This window comes from Octopus bimaculoides, chromosome 3 (assembly GCF_001194135.2).
Source record: "Octopus bimaculoides isolate UCB-OBI-ISO-001 chromosome 3, ASM119413v2, whole genome shotgun sequence".
In the NCBI taxonomy this organism is placed as follows: domain Eukaryota; kingdom Metazoa; phylum Mollusca; class Cephalopoda; order Octopoda; family Octopodidae; genus Octopus; species Octopus bimaculoides.
The window spans coordinates 112247196-112266138 of NC_068983.1; the positions used below are offsets into that span (position 1 = coordinate 112247196).

General features: G+C 34.5%; 1 protein-coding gene across 2 annotated transcripts in view; it reads right to left on the reverse strand.

Moving 5' to 3' along the window:
* Window positions 1-18943, reverse strand: part of LOC106868455 (retinal guanylyl cyclase 2) — a 363114-nt gene that overhangs the window by 28461 nt on the left and 315710 nt on the right. For both annotated transcript variants that reach the window (XM_052966448.1, XM_052966449.1), the window contains one exon: window positions 10775-10949. In XM_052966448.1, coding sequence (XP_052822408.1) covers window positions 10775-10949 — 175 coding nt within the window. The remainder of the gene's footprint in view (window positions 1-10774; window positions 10950-18943) is intronic.

An 18943-nucleotide genomic window follows, 5' to 3' on the forward strand; every position in this document is an offset into this window, starting at 1 on the left:
ACATAGAAAGGTTAGTTTTTTTTTATATTGAAAGAAAAGACACTGAAGCTTGTTTCATCATTCCTCAGCCGAGATGTCCCTTACGCTTACCCCTCAGGTAATATCTTCCCACTATCCTCCTGGCAATATTTTCTTGTAACAAAAGACTTAAGTTGGTATTTCTTAAATCAGAATATGCAATGCTATGTTAATACCAGCAACAGCATCACCACCACTACCACCACCACCAACAACAACAACAGCAGCAGCATCAACACCACTGTTACCAACAACATCACCACCACCACCATCAACAATAATAAAATCTGCCCCTCCTTCTCTTCCTTTTCTTCTTCTTCTTCTTCTTCTTCTTCTTCTTCTTCCTCATCTTTCTCTTTCTTTCCTTCCTTTTTGTTTTTCTCTTGTTCATCCTTTGCTTCCCTTTCCTCTTCTTCTTCTCCCTCATCTTTCTCTTCTTCCTCTTCCCCTTTCTCCTCCTCCTCCTCCTCATCATGATCATCATTATCTAATGTCTTCTATACACTTGAGTTGGATGGAGGCCTGTATCAAGCGTCAACATCTTTTCTGGTATGGCTTCTATGACAGGATCTCCTTCCAAATGCCAACCACTTTACAGAGTGAACAGGGAGCATTTTACATGACACTAACACTAATGATTTCACTAAGTAACTGCAAGATGAAAAAATCCTCCTTGACAGTGAGCAGCTTTATGTCGTGCATTGAAAGGCTGAAGCATGATAGAAGGATAAGGATAAGTGTTTCCTATGGATACACCCGACTATTTGCATTATATAGGGATAATTTGGACACAGTGGCAAAATACACCTTCATAGTACATAACTAAAATGTGTTCATTTTAAATACAAGCAACAGTTATATAATTGAAAGAGACAAAAGATATATATTACATATTCCTAAATGCAGATGGTTATTTTGTGGTTTGTATTATTGAGATTTGTTATATGAATTATTCTGAAAATATTAACCCATACAAATTATTTTCCAGCTTGATAGCCATTCCTGACCTTATATACTTAAATTTTACAAGATAATTTAATAATCTGTCTTTCATTTCCTCTTCTGCAATAGACTTGTCAGCTGCAGTCTACCAAAATATCAATTTAATTTGACTTCACTATCCAACTTCAAGATGTAAACCAGTGCAATAAAAATTTCATATATGCATAACATATTTTTATTTACATATCCAGAATATAATATTCTAATAATATAATATTCAAGTAAATAAAATTATTGCAGTAGTCATTATAAATTTCTTGCACTTCAACCATATGGGGTTTCTTATTCTCTCTTTGCAAGGTTGTAAACAAACTGAACACATTTTCATCCAATCAAAATGCTGTAAAACAAATTAGTTTAGTTGAAAGCATTGCCAAATTGTTTAAAGTATTTTTATCATATAACTTATGAGATTGTATGTTAAAATGTTATAATATTGGAGAGAATATGCTTAATAACAAAAGAAAAGAATTTAGTATTTAATTGTAACCAAATTCCAAATGCAAATTTTAAACTTTTGTGGAGGAGTCATATTTGTCATCCATATATTTCATACTATATTGATACTAGATCAGGTGAAACTTGCTTTATCAATACAAAACATAATGGGTGTCTCTCAAGAGTTTAGAAATAATTTATTATTGCTGGTGCTGCTATCTGATTTCAGTGCAATTTTATTTTAGATCCTTCTAATTGAATTGAGTGCATGAGCATGACATCAATTGCAGATGTACAGAAAGTAGTAATAAGAAAACTTTTAATTTCTTTAATTTGTTATGATAACTAGATTCATTTTAATAGTGTTTCATCTTTCTTTCATTTTTGTAATACTCCTTTTCTATTCATGCACTTGTGACAACTAAAAGAAAAGAAAAAATATTTACAGTCATAATTACTGAGACATGCTACTTCAACTTTTGCATTTGTTCATGTTATACTGGATTGTTTATTCAATATTGTATGTTACCTTTGTTTGTACATTTTTTGTTGATATATTGTTAATGTCATCATTTTTGTTGTTATTGTTGTTGCTGCTTCTGTTGTTGTTGCTATTGTTGTTGCTGCTTCTGTTTGTCATGAACAGACACCTATAACAAAGCTCAATAAAATTGTATCTTGTCATGTTTTATTTGATGAGGAAGATTTTTAGAAGGGTGAGTGACATTTTGTCATTTAAAGGCCTTAAACTATTTGTGTATCAGCCCTATTACAATATGGTAGAAAAATATGGTTTATCATATCATTATATTATTATATAAGGTTTATTTCTTAAATGACTCAGCATGATTTCTAGAAGAGTAGGAAGGAGCACTAGCCAAAAAGATGGCTCTAATGGATAGATTCAAAAGAACTTGGAAATTTTTTGATTTCATAAACAAATAATCAGCTTTAAAAAAAGATTAGCAAAGTAAAAAAAAATGATAATACTTGTAACTGGATTCTACTGTAAATGCAAACATTTATGTAATACAAATATGAGAGAAAAAGTGGTGATAGTGCAAATTTTAAAACTGAAGGCAACAAGAATAGCAGTAGCTCTTGTGTGTACTGTGAATTCAGAAAACAACCTTTGCCACATTCCAGGTAGAAAAACTAGAAATAATTGATAGCTTCCGCTATTTAGGTGACCTGGGATGAGGTGGTGAAAGACGACCTTCGAACTTTAGGCATCACCAAGGCGATGACTAGTGACCGGGACCTTTGGAAATATGCAGTACGTGAGAAGACCCGGCAAGCCAAGTGAGAACATAATCTGTAGCCTCTGCCAGAAGTGTAGCCAACTCACTTATTTGTATCTTTACTTCATTGGACACTAAACTCTGCTTGTGAAGACCTGTTGGGGCAAGTGAAATCGAAATTGTAATTGAACCATATTCAATGATGATATCAGTGGCTGTTTGGTAAGTAGCTTGCTTACCAACCACATGGTTCCGGGGTCAATCCCACTGCGTGTCACCTTGGGCAAGTGTCTTCTACTATAGTCAGTAAATGGTGGGGTTGTGTTAGCCGCATGTGGAGAAATAATACGAAAATAAAAAATAATAATAAGGCAGAATGCTAAACTGAAAGCATATTTTGATATAGATGTGTATAAAGAAGATTAAAAAGAATTTCTAACTGGCTTTCATTGCATGGTAAATTTTCAAGAAGAGGGAGAATGAAAATGTTTTTTGGAAAAAAAAAAATAATAATATATAAAAAAATAAATATACCCAATATATTATATTGTCTTTGAGCTTTTAAAGTTCAATGGTAATCCATGTAGATAATTGTTAGAAAGTTTAGGATGCATGGAATTAAAAGTTGTGTTTACAATAAAGGGGCTGAAAGTTTATGTGTTAAGTAGGAAGTGTGGTGTCAAAACAGGAAGTGTGTGTAAGGGAAGACAATTCTGTGGGTTTTGAAATTTTATGTGTTAAGTAGGAAGTGTGGTGTCAAAACAGGAAGTTACACACACCTGTTTTGACACCACACTTCCTACTTAACACATAAACTTTCAGTCCCTTTTTTGTAAACACAACTTTTAATTCCATGCATCCTAATCTTTCTAACAATTATCTACATGGATTACCATTGAACTTTAAAAGCTCAAAGACAATATAATGTATTGGTATATTTATTTTTTTATATATTATTTTTTATTTTTTTGCAAAAAGCATTTTCATTCTCCCTCTTCTTGAAAATTTGCCATGCATTGAAAGCCAGTTAGAAATCCTTTTTAATCTTCTTTATACACATCTATATTAAAATATGCTTTCAGTTTAGCATTCTGCCTTATTATTTTTTTTTATTTTCTATATATATATATATATACACACACACACATATATACTAGTGAGTAGACAAATGAAAGAAGGGCACTCAACACATTTATTGGGAGTTATATGTAGAGATCAAAACAGTTTGATTCAAACTCCTTGGTATTCTGAGTTTCATGCATGATGATAATCTTTAGCCACTGAAGTCTGTCTCTAATGGCTGAAGATTAGCATTCCACTTGAAACTCTTTGGTACCAAAGAGTTTGAATCAAACTGTTTTGATCCATACATACATACATACATACATGCATGCATACATACATGCATGCATACATACATGCATGCATACATACATGCATACGCACATACATACATGCATGCATGCATGCATACATACATACATCCACACACACACATATATGGTAAGCATAATTATCAAAGTAGAAAAATTACTAGAAAGCTTCTATTTTGCAGGGAGAAATCGAAGTTTGATGTTATTGTGTTTTGCTAGTTATCATTTGCTGAATTTGGCTTCAGATGTAGGATTTTACCAAGTATCAAAATCTAACAACTCTTGCTGTTGTAAAGCGATTTTATCTTCTTTATTTTTATCATAAACAGTACTGCAGCCAAATGTAAAATTTGTCTACTTCCATTGGTCACAAAGATCACTCTGAATAAGCAGCCAATCATAATAATATTTTTGCTGCAATCTGGCATTTGCTCCATCTTTTCATTCTGAGTTCAAATACAGTTACTGTCAACTTTGCCTTTCATCTTTCAAAAATGCTCAGCAGCATTTCCTCTAGATTTACATTCTGAGTTCAAATGCCACTGGAGTTAACTTTGCCTTTCATCCTTACGGGGTTTGTCAAATTAAGTATCAATGAAACACTGGGGTTGATGTAATCAACTAGTCCCCTAATTTTCAAAGTCTTGTAGGTTATTGACCTGAGAGTGAGTTGTTCTTTTCCTTTTTCCCTAATATATTTTGATATTTTGTGTTTATTTTTTATTTATGTATTGTTGTTTTATTCTTTTCTAGATATTTTGTCTTCCGTCTAGATGGCTCTAGTTTGTTCTTTATTATTTCCTTTCATTTATATAGTCATATGTTTTGCAAATAACTTGCACATGCAAGTGCTACCAGTCGAAAGCTTCACATACTGGAAGCCAACAAGTGTATGGGGTCATTAGGAGAGAATGCACGCCATTTTAGGGCCTACTTCTTGATAGCATCATTGTGCACTGGCCCCTCCTCCTCACTGAAATGAGGCTCTGCTTGCTAGATCAACTAGTTATCAAATATAGCTCAATATTCTTCTAGCTATTGCTCATCGTCTGTTTTTAACCAAATCTAGTGGCTTGCCTTTTCCATTGTAGTTTGTATATCGCTCATGATGGTATCTGCTTTACGATGAACTAGGCTTATCAATAACAACAGTCACCTCACACTGTGTCCAACAAATCCTCTACATCCAACTTTGATTGGAAAATGCTCCACTTTCCAGCTTGTGTCTTCACATTCCTTGAGGAGGTTTACATAATGGTCAATCTTTTGAGTCAGAGTGGGATCATGTTATCTTAATGCAGAACCATGAACTTGATGAGAATTTACTATTTCCTTTCTTTCATAGTGGGATGGGAAAGAATCTTTGGTACCCTGGTAAATCTGCAGCCACCTTCCAATAGCCATTCCACTTTTCATTGCTCACAGGAAGTTTCTTCTTGAAATTGATCTGCCGTCCTGAGCACACAAAAGTAATGAAATCTCTAGTTGGTTCTTTCAATGGTTTTTTGCCACTGTTGATGAGAACAATTTGGTTTTTTATGGCATTGAAGATAACCTTGAGGACCAGATTGTGTCTCCATGTATGTCTGTTCAATGGCAGTGAACAGCTTGAAAGAATGCTTCAGTGTTCCAACTTTTCTGCATTTACATATATCATTGTCTGAGACATTCCATTTTACTAGATTTGTAGGCAATGGCAAGACATCAGAGGATGAAAGAATCAGAAAACTTAGCTGTTGATGTAGTCTACCTCTATATCCCATTCCTACTTATTTTTTCTCTCAACAACATGTTCCTTCTATTTCATCATCTGTCCTTGTTGAGTGCATTGGATCACATTGAGCTCTCTTCTCTCTGTTTCTCTTATTTTGATGCTGTTGCTAACAACACATCTGCATTCACTCCACATCATGCTTGTAAATGGTCTGAATTGATCTGCACAAAATCCAAGTCCCTTCCAATGAATTTATGTTGCACCCACCATATTTCGATGTGTAAGTGAAGACAGGATGTCACCAGTCTCTGCTTCTGCTTTCCACTTACTGGCTGTTTTTACATCTGGTGGATTACACTTGATTTCTATACCCTTCAACTCTTTCAGCATCATCGCCATTTGTACCTTCCCTACTTTACAAATTTCGACTATTGACGCCAGTGGTAACTGCAGTGAGCCTTTTTTACGATAGAGAGCCGAATTGTTCAATATCCGAGGTAGGCCTAGCCACTTTCTAATGAACACATAACACTTTTATTCAATGATTTGAACTCATGACAGTGCTGCCTCATATATTAGAAGTGGCCACATAAGGCATGGATACAAGCCGAACAGTAAGTACCATAATTTATATTTACCTGGTAGCTTTGAGCTATCAATTGCTGTTAACCCATCCTCAGCTTGTTTTATGATTTGCATCCCTCGACTCCTATCTGACAATGTTTGATCATATACACACCCCAAGCTCTTAATGGATTCTTCCTTGACTGTTGGAATGCTTTCTTCAGCTATTTTAAACTTAACTTCCTTTTGCACTCCCTTAATAAGTGTCAGACTATGCAACTTTTTTGTCCTAAATCACATCCTTGACCACTTCACCAGCTCATCTAGCCTCAAGAGGGCACTCTGCATGATTTGCTTGTCTGTCGACAGAAGTGTCATGTCATCCAGGAAAGTCTTCTTAGGTGATTTTACATGGGCGATTTGTTCTGAAAAGTCTGCTGCTTTCAAAATCATCTCCACGACTAGCATAAACCACATGACAGAGATATTTTGCAGCCAACAGTAATGCCAATCTCCTGTTAGTGCCAATCTGTTGTAAAATTTATAGCTGTAAACCTCATCTCGAAACTGTCATAATATATCCTTATTAATTTTGTTACTTTTACTGGAATGTGGAAGTGGTCCATGGCTCTCATCAGTAATTCATGTGGCACTGTCCCATAGGCATTAGCTAGATCAAAATACACCACATTCAGACTTATCTTGTTCTGTTTGGCATCCTAGATCACTTTGCAAATTGTAAAACAATACTCAATGCAGCCAAGGATTCCAACCTTTTGAACTGATTCATCAATATATCCATTACTCTGTAAATATGTCACTGTTCTCCTCGAGAGAATTCCCATAAAGATCTTGCCTTCCACATTCAATAAGGATATTGGCCTAAACTGTTTTATAGTCTCTGCATTGGCCTCCTTCAGCAGGTGTGTGCCTTCTGCCTTACACCAATCTTCTACTAGAGTCGCTTCATGCCACAGCTGTCAGAATAGGACAAAGAGCTTCTTTCTTAGACAATTTCAATATTTATATACTTTATATGAGACACCTTCACCTCCTGGGGCACTCTTTGCTCTAGATTTTCTTACCAAATCATTCACTTCTTTCTCCCTGATACCCCAATTTAAATTCAATATCAGATTCTAAGAGATGCTTTAACCCATTTATAGATGGCAATGACTTGTTATGGTTTGGATCAGTGTAGGTTTCTTTGATATGAGCACTGGCATAGCTATAGTGTGTGCTGCTCGGGGCGGCCCTTCCGTATGCTGCCCCTCCAGATACCACAAAAAATCATACTACCAACAGCAAACCCAAAAGTGCCACTTATAAATTGGTAATTAGTAGAAATTTACAATAGTTTAAAGTGGCCAAAGACTTTGCATGGTACTGTATATCGAGATCAGTTTTGGGCTGGTGTCTTGAACACTGTAGTTAATTGTTTTTTTCTTTTCTGTTGAGACTTTTCCATTCACTTAACTATCTGTTTATTTATATCAGAGCTTTACTTTATAACTAGGATATCTAGTGTATTTATACCTATTATTTTATTTCTAATACTGATTCTTTTTCTTTTTAAATATAAATAAAATTCTTCTGTAGTATATTCTTCTAACTTTCTTCATCATTTTTGTGTGTTTTATACTATGAATTTTTATCTACATCTAAATATTTGTGTGGATAGTTTTACTCTAATTGTATGATTTCAATGTTTGCATCTAATTTAATTTTCTCATTTCTTTAATGATCTCAGAAAATTTAAATGCTCTCAACAAGATTACATTTTAAACAAACAGACTCATTTATAAACAAGAATTGACATTTGATAAGTAGAAAAGAAAAAATACCAGAAACTCAAAAATAAATGACAATAATAAAAGCTTTAACAATAACCACTCATCTTTTGCCAAAGTTTGCAAACCAAAAAAGAGTTATTCGACATGAGTTAACTTCATACTAAGGAACAACAAATAAGAGGTATGCTACAAAATGAAATTAAGTACATCCTTGTCTAGAATTATTATTCAAATATTCTAGACAAGCTAAAAAGGAGTGACAAAAAAAAAAAATGAGTAGGATTTTCATATGCTACAGAGAGAGAAGTTGGAAGTTGGCTTAGTGGATGTGCAGTAGAATTTATGCAACCTCAATAAGGGTAAAGCATATAGGAGTAGTGCATATTATTTGAGACAGAGGATGTAGTAAGTAGGTTGGTAGGACTCAAGTACTACATCCCTGCCCAAGGACAGTTCAATGATACATGGGAATGAAAAATTGAAAGGTTACAATCAGTGATTTTGGTACTGACATTGGACCTTGGCTTGTCATTATCTTCGCAGTACACTATGAGCAGGTAATGCACAAAGAGGTGATCTGCAAAGACATATACTTGGATGGGGGTCTAAAGCTAAATCTAGATAACCCATGAAAATTACAAAGCTATCCAGAAGCTATACTCTGCTGAGGAATCAGGTCAATCAAACTAGTGATTCATGGAAGTAAGCCCAGTTATTATACATGTGGTATTAAAAAGCACTGCAGGCTCTTCTATGCAGAAGAAAAAGAAAAAGGAAGAAAAAGTGAGTGGTAAACAGCAGTAGCAGTGTGAACAACAATAAGCCCCTGATATTTATTTCTTTATTACCCACAGGGGACTAAACACAGAAAGGACAGACAAAAGGATTAAGTCGATTACATAGACCCCAGAGTGTAACTGATACTTATTTAATCAACCCTGAAAGGATGAAAGGCAAAGTCAACCTCAGCGGAATTTGAACTCAGAATGTAAAGACAGACGAAATACCGCTATGCATTTCACCCGGCATGCTAACGATTCTACCAACTTGCCACCCTGGTATTAAGAGAAAGACTGTGACTGTTGCTACTACTGTATACAAAGCACAGCCGGTTCCAGCCTTCAGTTTAGTGCTGTGGTCTTAGCATCAAGCACAAAATGCTCCAGAAACGTCTAGTTGCTAATCTTTTCCATTGAATTGCAATTATTTGTGGAGAAGATGGACTCTATGAAGTGGTTGGCAGCGGCAGCCATTGGAAACATCAGTGAGAGAAGAAAGAGTAAAAACATACTTGTGAGCTTAGTAAGAAACAAAAGTAAGTTAATAGAAAGGAACCTGTATTCCTGCAGTACCTCAGTGTCCAAATTAACAATGAGAACATAATGATGCTGCCAAATGAGACTAGAGAAATATTATATTGATTGAAGAAAAGATGGAGGTGAGGTGAATCTTACTCCAAATAAAAAAAAAAAACCTGTTAATAAAGATCACACTAATACTGATTTCAAATTTTGGGGAAGAGGTAAGTGCAAAACCTCAAATCAACCTCAAATGGATGAAAGACAAAGTTGACCTTGGCAGAATTTCAAGATAGATGAAATGCTGCTAAGTATTTTGTCCAGCATGCTAATAATTCTGCCAGCTCACAGCCTACCTTAGATCACACTAAAACTAGTAGCTAGTGTTAACCTGCCCAAAAGATATGGTAATTCAGCAAAATCTTAAGACAAAAACAAGTACATTAGATGAACCCAGTTTCCTGAAGCTGATAGGAGCTGATAGTGCTCAATGCAAAGGAATGTCCTGTGTTAACCAAGATGGCAGCTACTCACCTATTTGTGTGTGGGTTATCTTATTTATTTTGAGTACTAAATTTCAATTTATTTTATTGTAGTACTGGGGAGATGACTGGTGATTCAGAGCAGAAGACTCAGTTGCTGAATGTACGGTAGTGCAAGCCAATTAACAACTTGTTCATCAGAAGGAAAATATAAAAGGAAGGGAGAAAAAAATCCTTCTGCTATATCTGCTTCTGTTCCTGACTACTGTTGCAATCGGGAAGAGAAGCAGACACAACAGATGGCTGAAACGATTTGTATTATATATTTAGGTTTTTATGCCCAATGATAAGTAATAATTATTATCATTACGCAAACTGTTTTGTTTGTACATATACCTATTTAAGTAGATTGAATCAGCTAAAATGTTGAACATGGATGATTCTATCTTGAAGATAATGGTATAAAGAAAAGGAATTTTCTTTCAATTAACTGCTTTCAGAGTGAGAAATATTTTTGTCATCTAAAAATGTCATCAAAACAACCATATAACAACTGAGTCTGCTTGTACAGCTTAGCTGCAGTCATTAGCAGGGACTTTGATATATAAGCAGGTAGAGCATTAAAATGCATGGAACTGTTTACTGAATACCAGCTACATTGCACCTCATACAACCAATGACTGCATGAGAAGCTGTATACTCTAGTATATAACTCATGCTGACTGAAGTATGGCTTGGCATATTTAATTAGAGGCAACTGCTGGTTAAATTCTATTGGTCTGCAGAGGCAGAGTTCATTGGAACTACTCAATAAGACAACTATCAATAAATTTAGTTATTCATTTACTTACCGGTGTGTAATCCAATTCTCAGGAGCAAAGGCATATTCCACAAATGGTTAACTCGTAAGTTGCCACATTGGTACAAAAGATCTAATGCCATTGTGCCAATTTCACCGGCATGTTTTATTCCATTACGTTCTGGAAGACCGCTTACAACCATATAAGCATCCCCTATTGTTTCCACCTACAGGTAGTGAAAAATAAAATCCTTATTAATAGATTACTGATATATGAGTGTATTTGAGAGAGAAGGAGAGAGAGAGAGAGAGAGAGAGAGAGAGAGAGAGAGAGAGAGAGAGAGAGTGTGTGTGTGTGTAAGTATGTGTGTGCACATGCATGTGCGTAAGAGAAAATATGGTGGCATAGAAAGAAAATGATTGACAGAAGAGAGAAAGCGGGGGAAATACAGGAAGATGGACTGTATAAGAATAGAGAAGGAAAGAAAAAAAAAAGAGAAGTGAGAAAGAAATGCTAGAGAAAAATTTTAAAACAAAATTAAAGGCTTTCAGAAGATTAATAAAAAAAAATGACATAAGTGGAAAAGAGAGAGAATTTATGCTTTTTTTTTTACTGTTTGTTTCTGCTGTTTAGTTAAACTGTTTGGTTTCGTGGACTTGCTGTCGCATAGCTATCTCTTCATTTGTTCCATGTACAATGTGAGTTCCCAGTTTGTTTAAGTTTTTATTTATGTGTGTTAGATTATGTAGTAAAGTTAGTAGAACCAATGACTGAACTCACTGCACCTTTGATGTCACAAACAGCAAATATGTGCATGGGCTGGTTAGGGGAAGAAGTATAAGAAAAGGTGAAAGATTTATTTCCAAAAATTGCAATGAACTCCAGTTTTATAGTTCCAATTGGAACAAAATTAGTTTGAAGTTCTTTGCAAAAGCATTCTGTGCTCACATTGAATCTAATAATTCAATATTATATTTTGCTTTTAACTCATGACTTTGTATAAATGGTAGTATGAAGAATTTAATATTTTTCACTTAGATTTGTGGATGTAATTTGATAAAGTAATTTGACTTCACCACCAAATTAGAAAAAACTCTAGTAAATAAACGGCAAGTTAAATGTAATGTCTGAATACATGAGGTCATTGAGAAAAATCAATAGTATTTGTGTTTTCAGAGTTAACCTATCCTACATAAAATACTAAAACCCCAATTTGAATAGATTTGTCGTCATTATGAAACAAAGTCTAATGTTAAATAACTAAAATTAATGCAACATTTTCTTTCAAAATATTTTTCATATTCATTAGTTGTTTTCAAGATAACATATGTTGAATATGATGTTATAGGAAATACAAGAATAGGGTGAATGATTTTATAAATTTATATAGTTTTTATATTTTATGCCCTGTATACTGAACAGATCAATTGTAATTGTTTACTATATTCATGCTTGTTTAGTATATTCATGCATTTGGGGTAGATTTAAAAGTTGCTAACAGAATGCCTTTCAGTTCCATATATGAATTTGAATACATGCATACGCATATACATACATACATACATACATGCATGCATACATATGTGCATTTTTTTTAGGTAGGTATGTATGTATGTGCGAAAGCGCACGGCTCGTATAGTGAATGGGGAAAGCTTGGTCTGCAATGTTTGCAGTCATGTATGCTTGTCAAGAGCAGGGCTCATTAGCCACCAATGGAGCCGCAAATGCAAAATATAAGTTAGTCCTAGAGTGCACAATATTCCTGAAGGTCGGCAATGGTCTTCCTCAGTCACGAGTGGACGGCCATCATCATGTATGTATGTATGCATGTTTGCATGCCTACATATCCATCAAATGTAAATAATGTAAATAACATACATAATCTCTCATCTCTTAAGTATAGAATTGTACTAGTGGAATATTCCAAATAAAATTATCAACCCATGTAAATACAACAAGACCAAGAATCATATACTGTTGTAGCGATGAAACTGGCACACTGTTCATTACAGCAACAAGGGTTCCAGTTGATTCAATCAATGAATCTGCCGCTCATGAAATGTGCAAGTGACTGAGCACTTCACTGACATGTGTACCCTTGATGTAGTTCTGAGAGAGATTCAGCATGACACAGAGTGACAAGGCTGCCCCTTTGAAATGCAGGTACAACTCTTTTTTTCCCAGCTGAGTTAACTGGAACAACATGAAATAAAGTGTCTTACTCCAGGACACAACATGTCAATGGGAATTGAACTCAGGACCTTATGATTGTAAGCCAAATACCGTAACCACTAAGCCATAGGCCTTCACTGTAGAGATCAGCTGTTTGGAAAATTTGTGTTTTATCATAAGCTGGGAAAGATGGTCATCTATGGAGAACTAATGAGAAATTTATAACTCTCATATCAAGGCTATAGATATTTATTTGTACCTATTATTATGGTTGGACTCCACTGTGTAGCAACAGATTCAAATAAAAGTTTACAAATGCTAGGATTACTGTGAAAATTTGTAAAACATTCCAGAGAGTCTACCTATGGTGCACACAACCACATGTACATACGGAACATAAATACACACACATATACACATCACACACACATGAACACACACACCACACACACAAACTGAAAATCAGGCATGTTTATATACTGAAGAAGCATACATACCCACTACATTAGTGCAAGTTTATCCACACATGCACATACATCTATACCAAAACTAATTCACACATCAAACCTCAGGAGCTGTCTTGACTTAAACAAAATAATTTATCACTTTATCAACTGGCTTAGTTTTCCAAAGGCTTGAATACAAAGTATGTTACGCAAAAGCAAAAAGAAAATGAGAGCACATTTCCCGGAATCAAAGGACAGAGGACGGTGACTCTGTTTGAAGATACAATACTGCAGCTTTTTATAACTCAAGCAACGCTTCTCAAACACTTGAAAATACAAATTTACAAGAATTTACTCAACTTTCTTTAGTGCTACCACCCTTGCTTTACTCTTTTACTTGTTTCAGTCATTTGACTGTGGCCATGCTGGAGCACCACCTTTAGTCAAGCAGATCGACCCCAGGACTTATTATTTGGAAGCCTAGTACTTATTCTATCGGTCTCTTTTGTCGAACGGCTAAGTTACGGGGACGTAAACACACCAGCATCGGTTGTCAAGCGATGTTGGGGGGACAAACACAGACACACAAACATACATACATATATATATATATATATATATACATATATACGACGGGCTTCTTTCAGTTTCCGTCTACCAAATCCACTCACAAGGCTGTGGTCAGCCCGAGGCTATAGTAGAAGACACTTGGCCAAGATGCCACGCAGTGGGACTGAACCCGGAACCATGTGGTTGGTAAGCAAGCTACTTACCACACAGCCACTCCTGATATATTCATATATCACATAACCATGTTAGCTAAAATATTATTTCTATCTTATGTATTGTGTAATGACCTACATATCATATACATGTTTGCAAATATGATTTTCAGTATAATTAATTGGTTTGTTCTTATGTGAAATATAACTATTGAAAATAATAAATTAATAGAAATGTATATCACTTACTGTGTGGTTATTTTGTTACTATAATTGATGAAAGTCAAGCCTGTTACTACATATATCATTACTCAAGCTGCTTGTAAATCATATTTGGATTTATTCCCACGTATGTGCCATTCGGAGATACCAGCAATAATTCTTAAACCATTTTACAAATAGTCATGGATAGACTATTCAATTTGATCAAGTTTGGTTCAGATATGTGATGTTGATAAGACACAAAAATGACAAAACATCAATGTCTATCATTCCTGAATGGAACTTGACATAAGTTGTCTCACCTGCCTATGACTAACTTTCAGGTGTTTTAACATCTAACACTTTAAGAGAGTCATCTCCAATGCCTCAAATCATAGCTGACCAACAAACTAGCAAAGCAAATACATTGTGTTTGTGAATTTGATATATCATTATGTTTCTGTACTGCCTGAAATATTTCTTGTCTTTTGAGCCTTTTCTTTTTGAGTTTTGTCCCTCCTGTTTACCATTGACCACTCCACTACCTTTCTTCAATACTGACTACCTTCATCTATTTATTACTGACTGCCTCCATTTTATCTATTATTCATTCTCTTTCCACATGACACATACACTCATACAACTCTTATATATGTTCCCTGAGCCTTCTGTCACCACTTTCTATTCATCCCCTTCAACAAAATGCCAGAACATGTGCTCAACGCCTTAAGGTGTATGCTCTGACTCTTTGTCATTATCGTTTTTATCCCTTTTTCTTGCACCACTTTATACACCCTCACTCACTCATGTTTCAAAGGGGATAGGCCTGAAACTCCTCTTACTCAACCCACCCCGTTATCCTCCTTATCACTCTTCAACTCTCTCTTTTCTTCTCTCTCACACACACAGACATATGTGTGTGTGTAAATATATATATATATATATATATATATATATATATATAGAGAGAGAGAGAGAGAGAGAGAGAGATGAAAAACACAACCACAGTTATATATCTGTAAATAATGAAGATATAGGATAAGTGATTGTAAAAGCTGAATACACCACAAAGACAAATGGAAAAAATTAGACAAGTGTCCAATGTCCAATTGCCAAAATAAAATGGGGACTTGGAGGTGGAAAATAAAGGGCAAATAAAAAAAATTAATCATATATACATGGACTCATTTAAGTATACATATCTATATTCTCACACTTAAACATACATATATACATTGAAACATATACAAGTTTACATATGAACATATCTATATGCATATAACACTCATAAAATTATATACAGTTATGGACATGTGCACACACCAAAATAACTGCATAAACACAGATATGCATAAAAAAAAGATATATAGACACACATTCACATAATCATATTCATGGATATATATGTATGAGCATAAAAGCATACTTAAATACAAAGTATGTTAACTTAAACAAGCATATATATATGCACAATGATCCAAACTAAAATGATGTTCAAGTGTTAAAACTGGCTTAAATCTATAAAGGAAATTAATAAATCACATTATTGTATGTATATTAATATTATAGTTTTCAATGATTACTGGCTATTTAATGAAAAACAGGGAGCTATATTATTGTCTTAACACTTGATATATTTAATGAAAAGGAAGGAGTTCAAATGAAGACATTTCACAATTATTAATATATTTGTGAAGTTAAGTGATAAACATTTGTTAGCCTTAATTTCTAAAACTTTGCCCATATAAAACTGGTACATCTTTCTAGTGCCTTGGTAAGAATTTTCAGATTTCAATATGAAGAATTCCAAGTCACAGGGAATTTTTTTGACTTTCAAATAAAAGATATCTTCAGTAGGAGAGCCAAAGTTCATTAGATATTCAATGGTAATGTCTTGTCATATCTTTGTTTGATATTAGAAGTGGGACCAATGTAGAATTTAGAAGAATTATAGGTTTTAAAAGTACATTCATGAATTACATTACTATATTTCTGTGACCTTTGAGAAGGAAATTTTTCTTTCACAAAACAACTGCATGCATTTTTATCAGAATTCGGCAAAGAAGAATTCCTAGAGACAAGTAGAATATTGCTTTCAAATTTTGGCATAAAGCCAGCATGTTCATGGAAGTGGGTAAGTCGATTACAACGACCCCAGTGTTCAGCTGGTACTTCTTTTATCAACCCTGGAAGGATGAAAGGCAAAGTCAACCTTGGAGAAATTTGAACTTAGACCGTAAAAACAGACGAAATACTGCTAAGCATTTTGCCTGGCATGCTAATGATTCTGCTAGCTCACCACATTGAGGCAGGTAGAATATTGCTAGCATTTATGTTTCAAGAAATTCTGTTATTATTCTCTTCTTCATCCTTATTACTCTGTAACTAGTACGAGGTAGTATCAAAAAGTTCTCAAACTAGTTCTGTAGCACACCAACAAATGACAGCAGATGATTAAGCTTCTTTATGAAGCAGTACGATGAGTGACATCATTGTGTTTACTTCATAAGTTGTGAAGTTTGTGTTTTTGTGATCATGTGTCTGCTGTAGTCTGTGATCTTGTCATGGACAGGAACAAAGAGGCAACGGGAAATTTTGCGTTTAACTTGGGAAGTCTGCTACAGAGACATTGAGCATGCCTTGGCAAGATTATGGCAATGAGGCAATGTTTTGAGTGGCACAATGTTTTGAGTGGCATGGGAGCTTCAAAAGCAGATGAGCATCCCCGGAAGATGATGCGCAATCTGGAAGACTTGCCATGAGTGCCACTCCTAGAAATGTGGTGTTATACACTGAGAATTCATCCCTCATGGCCAGAAAATCAATCAAGAGTTCTACTGCAACGTTTTGAAGTGTTTGAGGGAGGACATTCTGTGAAAGCAACAGGATCTGTGGAGTGTGAAGAACTGGATTCTTTGTGACGACAAAGCACCCTGTCACTGAGCTCTCCTCATTCACAAGTTTCTCACCAAAAACAACATATCACTTCTGTACCCACCCTATTCACCGGAATTAGCTCCTGTGGACTTCCATCCCTTCCCCAAAATGAAAATGCATCTCAGAGATCGTTGTTTTAACACTGTTGTCAAGATCCAGATCAAACTGTAGAAGGTCCTTGACTCATTTATGGCAAGCGATTACCAGGATGGATTCAAAAAATGGTAGAAATACTGTGACTGGTGTATCACTGCATAAGGTAACTATTTCGAAGGAGATGATATTAAAACTTAGGTAACTAAGTTATTTCTTACTAAGCAAAACTAGTCAAGGAACATTTTGATACCACATTATACAAGAATCAACCAGGTTGCATTCATCATTTTGATAGTTTGTCTTTCTGCTATCGATATTGTTAATACTAGTATTATTGCACACTTTGTTACAACCATTTTTAAGTGATGAGCTGACAGAAGTGTTACCACACCAGACAATGCTTAGTAGCATTTCTGCTGGCTTTATATGTTCTGAGTTCAAATACTGCAAAAGGTGACTTTACCTTTCATGTTTGCAAGGTTAATAAAATAAGTACCACTTGAGCATTTGGATTGATATAATCAGCCCCTCCTCTCCTCAAAATTATTGAACTTGAGCCTATATTTGAAACCATTATTATTGTTATTATCTTTATCAGCACAATAAGTATTGTAGCTATTATTTATAGTATTATTATTGTTAGTGTGAAGGTGATGAACTGGCAGAACTGTTAGCTAGCTAGACAAAATGTTTAGCAGCATTTCCTCTGTCTTCACATTCTGAAGTCAACTTCTAGCAAAGTCAACATTGCCTTTCATCTTTTTGGAATTGATAAAATAAAGACAAATGAAGTACTGGAGTGGATGTGGTCAACTTCCCCACTCCCTCAAAAACTGCTGGCCCTGTACCAAAATTTCAAACCTTTATTACTGTTTGTGCTGTTATTTATTAATATGACAGCTCACACCTCTTTATAACAGGCATGGCTATAATTGATAATTTAACAACTAATATATTCAAAGGGACAATTATTAAATCTTTAAGTTTTGGTCTGTTTAGAACTGATGTAATACTTGTTTCATCTAGAGCAATCTGCAGTTGCTATAACTGCTACACCTAAATTAGGTGTAGCAGTAGAAGAAAGTTTAATGGTAGCCTTTAATATTTGGTAGAAAATGGAATGGAAAATTTCCCTTAACAATTTTAAGGAATAAGTCTGCAATTTTCATTTTGACAGATCTTGCAAATGGCAAGATATAGTCGATAATATTCCATTTCCTATTTCATCATGATAATTTGGGATAAATATAGTTTTATATAAATTTAATTTGCATTAATTTATATTAATTACCTATGTATATCAATTAAGCAGTAATGGAATTAATGATAAGTATGTATGTAGGAAAATCTTTTGCATACAGATGATATATATATATTTGCATATGTATATATCATGTGTATGTAAAAAAGTTTTCCACTGTACACACACACACCATTAGCTCCATAATTGCATAATTAATATAAACTAAGGCAAATTAAATTAATTCAAAGCAATATATATACAATGTATACATTTATATATATATATATATATATACATACACACACACACACACATACATGCATAGATATTTAAGTGTATATATTTGTATATGTATGTGTGCATGTATATTCTTATATATATATAATGTATGTACATATATATA